This window comes from Ochotona curzoniae, unplaced genomic scaffold, assembly GCF_017591425.1.
Source record: "Ochotona curzoniae isolate NIBS_2020 unplaced genomic scaffold, NIBS_Ocur_1.0 contig_931, whole genome shotgun sequence".
Taxonomy (NCBI): Eukaryota; Metazoa; Chordata; class Mammalia; order Lagomorpha; family Ochotonidae; genus Ochotona; species Ochotona curzoniae.
In genome coordinates, this window is record NW_024466617.1 from 184290 (window position 1) to 197493 (window position 13204).

The following is a 13204-nucleotide window of genomic DNA, read 5'->3' on the forward strand; positions in this document are numbered from 1 at the left end:
AATTTTCTAAATAAATTGTAATTATTTATCATGAAATGAATTGCCTCAATTCACTCCCTTAATCCAGTGAGTCACATTAGAAAAAATTAAAACTGCATTAACAATCATTTTCAAACAATTTAATCATTAAAATGAATTTTACACATATGCACAGGAGTCGGAGCTTCATCAAGTCTCTCACATGGATTACACGGATCCAGACACTTGAATCGTTCTAAGTTGGTTTTCCTAAGCACATCAGTAGCATGGAGCTGGACTGGAAGTGAAGTGACAGGACATATCTGGTGCCCACATGGGGTGCTGGCATCACGGAGAGCAGCTTTTGTCGCTACAGCACAATTGCTGACCCAGTGTTTTGATTTACTCCTTCAGCAACTTAGTTTTACCACACAAAAGTCTTCCCTGGTTCCCCAATCAACATAATTTCCGTTAAAATTTGTATTTATCTAATTAGTATAAAGTTTAACTCTGTGCCCCAAGCCCAGGAAGCCCCTTTCTACCACCAAATCAGGACCCAGCCTGAATCGCAATTCCCTTTACCTGGTCTGATCCAGCAGGTCCTGACTTTGTCTTGAGTAGCAAGAGCTGCGGTTTTCTGCCTTCCTCCCTTCTATGACTTCTGGTTACATCTTCCTTGGATCCTCCTGTAGCAGGTGGTTCCCGCAGTGAGATTTTATTCCATTCAACATTGTCAAGCCTGCTGAAGGTCAACAGACACTGGCCCTTACTCAATGGGAGGCAGGACATTCACCTACAAGACTGGCCCCAGTCTTCCCAGCCTGGGGAACCCACAGTCAGCCCTGTAGATGAGCCCCCCAGGATGGCGTCTTAACAGATTCCCCACCTCAAGTCACAATGAGCGTCGCTAAGCAACGCCATGAGACGCATGCGCACCTCAAGCCTCTCCTCAGCATGTCTCGAGGCATGCGCAGGAGTACGCCAGGCAGGACCAATGTTTATATCATCAGTTCTGAGAGATTATCTTGCTGTCAAAGGTGAGTGGAGATTGCCTGACTTTCTGACACAATCTGAGAGAAGTTCGTGTCTGAATCTGAGACCAAAGACTTTGTCCAGAGAAAAATCTTCTAAAGGATGGCTCTCCTAATTCGTCAGTTACACATTTCTGTGGGTTTTCCCGGGTTTCCTTATGATGTTAACAGCTGCCGCGAATTTGAGTCTTGGTGATCTTAGAAACTGTGTCCCTGAGGGTCATCAGCTGCAACTACGAAGGAGAAATCAGCAGTTGTTTTCCAATGTTCATGCAAAAAAGAAAAAATTACCGTTTTCTGTTTTTTTAAAAAAGAATTTCTTTATTTCTCAAAAAAAAATTATTTGAAATCAAAAACACAGAAAGAAAGAGACAGTAGATCTTCCATCTACTGGTTTCCTTCTCCAAATGTCAGCAAGAGACAGAACTGGGGCCTGAGACCCGGAGCCAGGAGTCTATTCCATATTTTGCACATGGGGGATTGGGCTGGGGCAAGGACACAAGCGTCTGGGCCACCCTTTGCTGCTTTCCCCTGTGCATTGCCAACGAGCTGGATCAGAAGTAAAAAAGCCTGGATTCCAGTCGGCACCATGGCCACCAGACTGTACTCACTACACTTAACATCAACTGATACATGCTATTTCTCACACTCTGAGAGGGTCCTCACAGACTCCTTTCTGAAGGCTCAGGTTTAAGGCTCACAAACTATCAGTTATTTCCAAAAATGTTGTCTCATTTTATCACTAAAATCCTCTTGGTTAAACCTAGTCCATAAACTCCAAATATGAAGCAGAGCACTTGTACAACTGGTGCATTTAAAACATAATTTTCTCTCAACTTTTTATAAATACGTCTACACAATCAATGTTGCAGGTTTGAGTATTTTGTAATTGTGAGTGCATCTTAAATATTCCTTTGTGTTGTTTAATTTTTTGGGAGGCCAGGTATGGGCTCACCTGGCTAATCCTTCCCCAGCAGCACAGGCCTCCCATATTGTCCTCAGTTCATGTCCCAGCTGTGCCCCTTCACACCCAGCTCCCTGCTTAGAGCCTGGGGAAGTAGAGGAGGATTTCCCAAAGAGTTAGGACCCTGTACCCACATGGAAGACCTGTAAGAGACTCCTGGCTCTTGGCTCCTGGCTTGGATCCTCTCAGCTCTGGTCATTGTGGCCATTTGGGGAGACAAACAGCAGGTAGAATCTCTCTGTCTCTCCGTATCTCTGTGAATCTGCCTTTCCAATAAAAATAAATAGGTAATTCAAGTGAGTCTGGGTAGAAGAATGGATGTCTGATTCCCCCAGCCGCATGGTTGCAGCTGGGGGTACCCTGGGCCTGGCCAGGTATTTTGATTGGGTTCCACTGCTGCCAGATGTGGTGGGCACCATGAGCCTCTGGTGGGTTCCAGTCTGTCTCTGAGTGTCCTGGTCCAAGTCCTATGGCCCACCTACAAAATGGGTGTTAGGTCCCTGAGCTCCAAGGTTGGAGGGTCCAGTGGGACCTGAGTTCCTTAACCCAGGTCCTTGGTCCCAACTGTGTGGTGGGTGCTGGATCCATGAGCCCCAGGTTTGGGGGGTCTTGAGGAGCCTGGATATTCTGGTCCAGGTCACCAAGCCCTACTGAGTGGTAGAGGACAAGTCCATGAGGCCCAAGGATGGCAGGTCCCATATTGCATGGCCTGGGTTTTTGGGCCCACCTACTAGGTGGTTGCTTTATCCCTGATCCTCAAGGGTTTGGAATCTGGCTTGGCCCAGGTTGCCTGGCTCAGGTCCGTAAACCCACCTAGGAGAACTGGTCCTCCACAGTATAGAGGATTGAATACTGGACAACAGACCATAGTGCACATGAAATATATGGTAGCTCTCATTGAGAGCTGCAGAGGACATCTGGTACCATAGCAGAGAATGGAAATCAGAACATATGGACAACAACCCCAGCAAAACAGTGACCAAAAATATTTGGGCAACTGGGCACTATAAGGTTGATGATGTCAGCCAATGAGCATTGAAAGGGATTCCTCATCCATAGATCAATGATATCAATAGCATTTTGAAACTATCACATCTGCCTTGGCAGAACCTTCAGAACATGCGCTGTTGTGACCTGGGTTGATATCAGATGACCTTTCCTCATCCTTGGTTACTGTGATGGTGGGGAGGCTGGATATGGCCTATCTCCTTATCTCTCCCCTTCCCCCCCCCCCCCCCCGGAAATTGGAAGAAGAAACAGAAAGCTTGGAAACAATGATCACATCCACTTCTCCCTAAGTCTAGATCCTTCCACCATGATTGACTATGTAAATATCCTATAAATTTTAATTTAAATTTAAATTAAAAGAAATTAAATTAAACTAAAATAAATCTTTTTTGTTTTTGTTTGGTCTTTCTTAAATTTTATTTTAGTATTTATTATGTGGTGAGGGGGTTGCACACCCTTATGGATCGCTGATGAGTGTGGAGAGGCTCATGGTGGGGGATGTGAACACTGTTTTCTCCTGTTTTCTGATGGGGGAGGGCAGGAGTGTCCGACTCCTTGCTGACACACAGCATCAGTGCCCATAGACAGGCAGCCATTAAATGTTGCTTTAGAGACACCAGTGTAAACGAGAATGTTTCAAATGTGTTGGTTGAATGGCTTTGATTGTCCTGAAAAGTTGTTTGTTTCCTTATACAAGAAGTGAAAAGTTCTTTATTGGGTCTGTTGGCTGCCCTTGTCTACCTCAGTGTGTCCACACACCTGGGTGCTTGCTGTATAACCTATCCAGGAGAGTTGTTCACCCTGTCCTTCTTCCCATATTTTGGTGAAATATCCAAAGTCATCTGTTGGCTTAAATAAGCTGATTATCTTGTTTTTCATGCATAACTGGGAATGCTTGCTTTTCTTGTGTGGGAGTCAGCAAACAAAGTGGCCCAGTACTGCAATGTATGTTCCAGATTTGATGCACACATGACTTTATGGTTTTCCCTACAATTGGATTGAACTACAGCAATCCCCCACGAATCCTGAATCCCTTAAGAAGTATTGTGTTGTAGGTCCTCAAACCTAGCTCTGGTGTGCACCAGTTTCTGCAGTCTCAGGCTAAATCTATACAGTGCTCATATCAGTGCTGTGCCAGTAGATGAGGCTGCCTGGTCAGTCCAGAAGTGGAGCAGCTGGGACACAAACTGTGGCTGGTGTTGGATGCTGGCACTTGCAGACTGAAGTTTAGACTGTTGAATCACTATGCTGGCCTTCTTCCACACATTGTAACTTCTGCAATGTTAGGAACTCTCTGGGTTGCTCATGTCAGCTGTGTGTCATGCAATAGTGCTTTCATATACAACAATGTATAATTCCGTTAAGTGAAGACACTTTAAGTATACACTTTAACTATAGCCTTGATCCACTGACTATTTTCTGCTCCTTCCTCAGGCCACAGCAGAGCGCTGAAGGAGAGTGCAGTAGCCAGGAAAGAAATCAGTGCCTATGTTGGATCCACTCACATGCAAGGTGAGGATTGAGCCTCGAGGCCATCCAGCTGGAACCGCTGTGCTATGTTTTAAACCACAGTACAGAAGGAGACTGACACACTGCAACAGAATTACTCTCTACCTGTAATCATTTCTCTTAATTCCTCTAAATTAAGAGAAAGGAGCAATTCAGTAATTCTAAGTATGCATTTTACAATAGATGCTTGAAGAATTTTCTGAATGTTTCATAATATTTCTCCTTGGTGGCATAATAAGGAGTGTGGACAATGTGGGCATCGATCATCCCACCACTTCTCCCACGCTAAGCCAGCATTCTACCAACTGAGTTAATTTCCCACCACAAAGAACTAGCAAAGGTCCCTTGTCACTAGGGGGCAGGCCAGCTGTGCCTGCACCTCACTGTCTACTGCCAAAAACACCCAAGCCCTCAGGGTAAGTCCAGCCTCTTCAGGAGCTGCTGGGATTTCCCAGGTGGAACAATCGTCTCTTAACAGCCAAGGCACAACTGAGACTGCTCACCTCCGCCAGGAGGAGAGACAAAGGGCGTCGGGAAATCTGTGGGGCCGCCAGAATGGGACAAGTTCTGCTATCATGCCTGTTAAGGTGCTGGGAAACGGCTGGGCTGGTTTCGAACTGGGGACCTCTTGTGTGTTAGGTGAGTGTGATAGCCACTACACCATGGAAACATGACAGGAAGATGTTTTCTCTTCTTTATGGGTACATTTTCAAGATTTTCTTGCTACTGAATGCATGGTTTCCAGTTTAGGTCTCTGCAGGATTTCAAAATCTTTTCTTTAGCACTTTGATTCATCAGTAACCCTCTTTGACTTTGTGCTGCTCCATGTACCTGTGATTGGGAAGTACATACAATGATGTTTTCTGCCAACGTGGGAACATTTTAGCACTAGCCCTTCAAATCATTTCCACCAACCTCCCCTCTCCCGCCCCCCCACCCCCCGTCTTTGTGGCCAATTAGTTCTGACTCAATATTCATGGTTTAAACAGAGAAACATCCATATGTTTTAGTTGCTTCCCTTCCCCAAATTCCTAACCGTGAAGGTAACAGCTCGTGTGTGTGTTTCCGGGCACTCTGAATGACAGAGCCTGAGATGTCATGTTCTTAGCCAGCGATCTGTTGCCCTGGGATTTTCTCTATGACTTGTATCTCTGAGTGCGATGTGGGTTATCCATCTGTACTTCCCAGACAGCCCCACTTTGGAAATTGTTTAAATGTGGTTTAAGTAGCTATTTAGAATAAATCTCATATATCTCTATGGAACTTCATTTAAAAAATCGTCTGTGTTCACTTACTGTGAATATTTCAATACAGGAACAACCAACTCAAAGGTTCCTGGGTATAGCAGCAACCGTCACTTAGGGTTTTATTTGGTAAGAAAATTCCTAGAAATTCACAGAGCCACATCTCACATTCCATCAGAAAGGCCTGCATTCTCTGTGAAAACAGACGCATTGGTTCTGGAGGGACCTTGGTGGAAGGGTTGGACCCTACTTCCCAACTTTCACTCGGTTTAGAGAAACCCAAAGCTGCAGAGACCCAAAAGGCAGTTTCAGTTACTTTCCGTTCTGGGGTACTTCCACTTCCCACTCTGGGTTCCCAGGCTGGTGTTGTGGTCAGCATGCTTGCCTCACGTGTGGCAGGTTCCTTACATGACAGTGAAGCAGGTATTTATTTTCAAGTGCATGAAAAGACTCATCAGTTCTGTCCTGGGCAGCTGTGCTATGTCAGCCCACACTTCCATCTGGGGGTTCCTTAGCTGAGCCCTGCCTTCTTCTGTCCCACAACATCCGTAACTTGAAATGTTAGTGTTGCCTCAGCTTCCCCATTGTGACTTTCTATCTTTAACTATTCTTCTTTATTTCACAAAGGTTACAATGCCCCTGACATCTTGTCCATACCACTGAGAAAAGCATGAGGTCTGATTGTAAAATGCTTAATATGAAGAGCTGAGCCCATATGCGGGTGGGGGAAACACCAGTCCTAATGTTGCTATGGGTTCAGATTAGTTCAGATTTATTGGAGAGGCAGTAGCTTCATACAGTAGTAAAATATTCAATGAACCATCCAAAATTATTCAGTTTGTGAAGAAACAATTTGATATTTATTTGCCTGAGAGCATCCACAGACATCAGTACTGAGGGGACTGAGATGACACAGATGAAAGAGTTGTTGTAAAATTGCAGCTTCAGTAATTTGGGAGTTTTACTCTTTCTTTTTTTTATTTATTTTTTTTTTATTGAAAAGGCAGGTATACAGAGAGGAGAGACAGAGAGGGAGATCTTCCGTCCGATGATTCACTCCCCAAGTGAGCACAACGGCCGATGCTATGCCGATCAGAAGCCAGGAGCCTCTTCCAGGTCTCCCACATGGGTGCAGGGTCCCAAAGTTTTGGGCCATCTTCGACTGCTTTCCCAGGCCACAGGCAGGGAGCTGGAAGGGAAGCGAGGCTTCCGGGATAGAACCGACGCCCATATGGGATCCTGGGCGTGCAAGGCAAGGACCTTAACAACTGTGCCACCATGTCGGGCCCTTTACTCTTTCTTTTAAGATTTATTTTGTTTTTATTGCAAATTCAGGTATACAGAGAGGAGGTTAGACAGAGAGTAAGATGTTCTGTCTGATGATTCACTGCCCAAATAACCAAAACAGCCGATGCTGTGCCTATCCAACGCCAGGAGCCAGGAGCATCCTTATTGTCAATCACATGGGTGCAGTATCCCAAGGCTTTGGGCCTTCCTCGACTGCTTTTCCAGGCCAGAAGCAGGGAGTTGGATGGGAAGCAGGGATGCCGGGATTAGAACTGGTGTCCATATGGGATTCTGGCAAGTTCAAGGAGAGAGCTTTAGCTGCAAGGTCACTGCACTCGGCCCAGGACTAACTAACACTCTTGTATTGAAAGAAGAGCCAGAAAGTTTTAGCTAAAGCCTGATTAAAAAGAAGACTTGGAAAAATGAATGGGACCCAGTGTGATGGGCTAATTGCTAAATCCTTGCTTTGCATGTTTTAGGATCCCATAGGGGTGCCAGCCCATTTCTTGGCTACTCTACTTCCCCTACTGCTCCCCACTTGAGTCCTGGGAAAATGGTAGAAGGCAGCCTAAAGCCTTGGGGCCCTGCATCAACTTGGGAGGCCTGGAAGAAGCTCCAAACTCCTGGCTTCAGATCAGCTCAGCATCAGTTGTTGGGGTTAATTAGGGAGTAAACACGTGAATGCAAGAGCTTTGTCTCTGCTCTCCTTTTCTCTGTATATCTGCTTTTCCAATAAGAAATGAATAACTTTAAAAAAAGAAATGAAAAATGTATAAACCAATATTTTCGAAAGGACTATGTAAGATCGATGGTTTCACTAACAGACATCAAATGAATGAGAAAAAATAGTAAACTTTGAGTTAGAACACAAATATCTAGCTGATTGAACAATTTCATTTTTTCTTCCTTCCTTCCCTCCTCTCTCCTTTCTCTTTCCTTTCCCTTCTTTTTTCTTTTCTTTCCATTCCTTTTTTTCACTCTCCCCCTTTCTTTCCCCTCTCTTCCCTTTCACCAAGAAAGAGAACCTAACATCAGAGAATATTCTGAAAATAAGAAAAATCTATTGTCTACCTCATTGTAGATTCAGAAAAAAGGAAGAGGAAAATGTCCCTGGAATGGATGTTCTTTGGAAGATTCATGACGGAGAACCAATTATTTTGCAGCAACATAAACCCAATTAGTGAGATCCAACAAGGTCAAGCAAGATAAGCCCAGAAGTCATACCCAGACACATCACAGTCAAATTCAAAACTCGTCACTGTTTGCTTATTTCACTGGGCATTGCTGATCTGCATCAGCAGCTCATCACCTGCTCTCAGGGACAGGCTAGAGACAGACAAGGTCAAAGCCATCCACCAACAGTGAGGACGCTGCTGGGAGTGCACTTATTCCAAAAGGCCAAACCAAAGATGAGGAGAACTGGACTCCATGTTGGAGGGGATAAGGCAAGTGGGAAGTGTGGGCTCTGGAAAAATTTGGGGAGGCCAAAATTTCTTGGTTCAGTCTTTGTTGTGGAGGAGGAGCTAGAAGAAGTGTTGGTGTTGACTGGGGTGCAGGCCCTGTTTTGGGATTGTGGGAGCATGGAACAAAATCAAAAACAACAAACAGCTCTTTCAGTGTTCCTTCCTGGGATCGAACCAAGGATCTCTCTGGTGGAAGGTGAACATGAAGACCACTACCTCTCAGAATTAGTAACCAGCAGACTCTTGGGTGCTCACACCAGAAGAACCCTGTAGCCACCGAGGGGATGATACAATGGTGTTCCTCAGCAAGAACTGCCATATTTTATGGAATCATTAAAAATCGGCATTGGCACTTGTTACTTCACATGCTTTGTGTGGAGCAAGAAGGACAGAAAGCAGCTCCAGACTTCTCACTTCCTAGCTAAGTTTTCTTTGTGACCTGTATGTAACTCAACTTTTCACATAATCATATATAAATCTTCAGAAAAATAAGCATGTTGTCTTGATTGTGGAAGTTGTTCTTATCTGTGTCTTCTATTTTCTGTATTCATGAGAGACTCATTAGTTTATGGCGATCATCACACAGATACACAAAAGAGTATTTTTTTAGTTAGAAGAGAAAAAAGCAAACAGACAAATTTCACATCTGCACTTGAATGAGTTGCTTGTAATTCATAAAATCGCCTCTTGGATTTGAATTCATTACTAAATGTGTGTGTTCATCTTCTCACATGCACAAAGCAGAACCTTGAGAAGTCCATGGTCTTTTCCATGAGATTCCTGACGTTGAGACTTTCCCTGTGCCTTCTTGCTGCACTCAAGTAAGGCAATACAGAGTACCACACACTGAGTAACCTTTGCAAGTCCTTTCTTGCCAGCAGTGAGGAAGGGCTCCTGCCTTTAAGACACATCAACACTGAACTACAGAATACTTGGGTTTATAAAGACAAAATCCACAAACCAGGAGGGGTTTAGGTAGACTGAGTTAGTGCAGAAGTAGCTTAGGGTGACCATATTTTAAATGTTCAGAAAGTATGTATTTTTTTAAAGATTTATTTTATTTTTATTGGAAAGGCGGATATACAGAAAGGCGAGACAGAGAGGAAGATCTTCCATCCAATGATTCACTCCCCAAGTGAGCGCAACAGCCGATGCTATGCCGATCAGAAGCCAGGAGCCTCTTCTAGGTCGCCCACATGGGTGCAGGGTCCCAAAGCTTTGGGCCGTCCCCGACTGCTTTCCCGTGCCACAAGCAGGGAGCTGGATGGGAAGCAGGGCTGCTAAGATTAGAACCGGCGCCCATATGGGATCCTGGGCATGCAAGGCGAGGACCTTAACCACTTGGGACACCATGCCGGGCACAAGAAAGTATGTATTTTTAGCTTCTCTTAGTATATAAGATAAGCAATTTAAAGGGGTGACCATGTTTCCATTTAAGGGAATTTATACCACTGTGTAGTTGAAACTGTATATGTAGATATGCGGATATAATGCAGAGTGCATCTCTACTTTCAAATCAAAGGTGGACTCCCAATGAAACTTTTTTTTTTAATAAAGCAGACATGTTTATTAGGGCATCTTGGTCCTCACAGAGGAGCAAGCCCAGGCCCGGAGCACCTGGCGGCCACCATCCCACAAACACTATTTGGCCAGAGCTGGAGCACCATGGTTGGTTCTGGCACGAAGTCGGGGCTGGCTCCCTGATTCCACACATACTAAGGTGTGGGTGGGCGTGCCCAGGACTGCACACCCCCATCCGGGGACATTGGCAGAGGGAACTTCATGCTTGGAGACCAAGGCTGCCTTGAGCTAGGGCACAAGCTCTGAGCGGCTGCCTCGCCTGGGCCAGGGCCCTCCCCAGAGCCGGCTGGCTCCTCCAAGCACCTCCTTCTCAGTCCCACTCTTAAGGGTTTCTAAAGACCTGAGAATTTTTGCTGTCTTTGGGCGCCGTGGCCGCTTGGTGACTCTGGGCGGCCACGTACATGTTCTCGGCCCGCAGGGTGGAGTTGGCACTGCCCATCACCTGGCTGTTGGCAGTGGCCCGCAGGAGGATGACGTCGTACGCTCCCTCAGCCGGGCCCTTGTGCATCAGGGTCATCTCAGTGGGCTGGTACACGCTGGTCAACAGTTGCCCATTGTAGCCGCTGTACGGAGACACTGGTCTCTTGGCTGCTGCAGGCTCATCCATGGAAAACGCTTTGTTCTCCACAAACATGCTCTGGCCGGTCTGCTCCTTGAGGATGGTCTCATAGCCCACACCCCTGGTGGGATACATGTCCCCTTGGTAGCTCTGCTCGGGGCTGGCCTTTGTCACTTGGGAGACCTCGGGGATGACATAGAAGAGAACGAAGGCCCAGGCATTGGCAGCGAGGGCAATGGCCAGCATGGGATCGTTCCAAGTGGGGCTGTTGTGCTGCTCGTTGCATAGGTGTACATGACAATCCACACCACCCAGAGGGCGATGGAGGTGACTGTGGTGAGCAGTACAAAGACCCCATGTTTATGCCAGCGTTTGAAACGGCCACACAGGGCGGGCCAGGTGCCCACGAAGCCCCCAGCAGCATGACATAGATGAGCGCCATGACAAAGTCCATGTTGGCGATGGCAGGGCGAGGCTATGGCCCAGCTGGCACTACTGTTGCCTGCAGCTCTACCACTGGTCTCGCCGTCCCCACGCACCAGGGTGATGACCAGCCACTCCGTGTTGATGATGACTTCCACGAGGGTCAACAACAGGGACACGAGGAAGATGACCCCGCCCCGTGGCCCGTGCTTCTTCTGGGTCAAGAAGTTCAGGGCAAAAACGTGGGCCAACAGGCAGGAGAAGCAGATGGCAAACGGGACTCTGAAGAGGAAGCGGCGGGAGGCGCAAGTGGAAAAGTCCGGCTTGACCACACAGGCAAACACAAGGCAGAAGAGCCCCAGGGTGCCCAGCAGAAAGAAGACCTGGGTGCCCAGCAGGCTGTGCTTGCGGCTGTCCTGCACAAAGGGCAGGCTGGCCACGAGGATGATGGTAAGCACAAATGTGATGACAACTCCCGCTCCGGCCACCGCCTCCAAGACCATGCCCTGGGCGCCAGAGTGGTCACACAGGTTATAGTCAAGGGGGTCGAGGTCCGGGCTACAGCCTTGTGGGGTGCTCTGGGCTCCTGGCAGGAGGAAGAGGCACAGGCCCAGGCACACCAGCATGGCCCTGTGTGTCGCCATCCTGGCTCCCAGGCCAGGCTCCAGCTGGGACACACCGCCAGCCTGGCTCCAACATGGCGTTTGGAGCCAACTCCAACCCCAGGCAGGGCTCAGCCTGCAGTGGGAGGGACTTGGCACGCAGGGCGCTGGGCCAGGCCCAGCCTTGGCTAGGATGGCAGGGCCTGGGCGGGTACTTGGGGCCTGGCTCTCCTCGGAGCCCCAGCTGCAGTAGCCTCAGCGCTCCATCAACCATGCCCGCAATGTCAGGATACACTTAAATGTAGAATGACGAACTTATGCCTGCTGAGAAAGAACTCTACTTTTGTAACAATATAGGGAAAATCAGTGTGGAGGCAGGACTTTGTGGGGGAGGGAACATAAATATCATAATAACATAACATAAATATTATGGAATTGTCTCACAAAAAATCTAAAAAATAATAGAAGACGCTGAAACCATGTGTAACACAACTGTAAAACCTGTGGACATGCCATTCCTGTCACTCATTCCTTCTTTAGCATTTTACAGTAATGATCAAGGCCATTGAAATGCAGTAACAGAAAAGTTAACAAAGTAGGACATTGGGTGTTAGCTGTGCAGTCAAGTCAATCTGAGTTATGTTATTGATACATGTTTTTTCAAAAATTAAAAAAACAGAAGATTAAAGAAATTGGGAAAGTGACCACTTCTTATTCCCAGATATTTCCTTCAACTTGTTTTCTGAGTCTTAGTGGTGAGTGGCAGACTTGAGATGAAATCATAATCAAGTTCAAGGAACTTGGACCCTCTGAGACCTGCTCATCACCAAGCTGCCTTCTGCTCATTAGTGCAGGTTCAATGTAATCAGGATCAAGAAGTTTCTGGACTTGACAGTTAAGAGCTCAGCAGGGAGAGGGCAGAGCTGGTGCCAGGGACCCAGAGCACCCTGAAGGAGCCAAACTCATCACACTGACATGCTGACATCAGTGACAGCATCCCTGAGTGCTGGGACTCAGGCAAGGATAAATAGGCTTGGCTGTGCTGCTCTGCCACAGCTCCAGCCACAACCCTACAGACTGCTCAGGTGAGTGAGGCAGAGTGTGTGTGTGCAGAGGGAACTGCCTTTGCTCTGGAAGGGAAGCTGTTCCAGGTAGGGCTGTTCAGGGTCAGGTAGGAAAAGGGTAGGGTTTCAGCTCCCCTTTTCCCTGTGGAAGAGGAAGGTGTGAGTGCCCAGGGAGAAGGTGGCTATATTTTCCCAGTGCATCCAGCACACCCGCTTGTGTGGCCCTGGAGGTAGACTGTGTGCAGCAGAACCACTGTTGCCCTGAGCCCAAGGTTGCTGCATTCCCCAGGTGTGAGGGAGCCTTGCTCTATCAGGAAGAATGGGGTCTCAGCCTGGTTGGCGAGGCCCGTTCCTACAGGCTCCTGGCTTTATGCACCTTCCCTCCCTGCGTTGAGGGTTTTTTACTTTCTCTTCCTTCTGATGACATCAGTCCTTTACTCTGCAGTATTATAGGCATTTTTGAAAATTATGATTTTAAGTTTTCTGAATTTTCCCTGCTTTAGAACCACCA

The 13204-nt window shown here is 47.0% G+C and overlaps 1 protein-coding gene across 1 annotated transcript; it reads right to left on the reverse strand.

Moving 5' to 3' along the window:
- Window positions 1–10367: 10367 nt before the first annotated feature.
- LOC121166221 (G-protein coupled receptor family C group 5 member C-like) lies at window positions 10368–11671 on the reverse strand. The gene is given in 4 exon segments (XM_040995335.1): window positions 10368–10888; window positions 10891–11019; window positions 11022–11068; window positions 11070–11671. Coding segments are annotated over 4 exon segments (1299 nt in total).
- Window positions 11672–13204: the final 1533 nt, after the last annotated feature.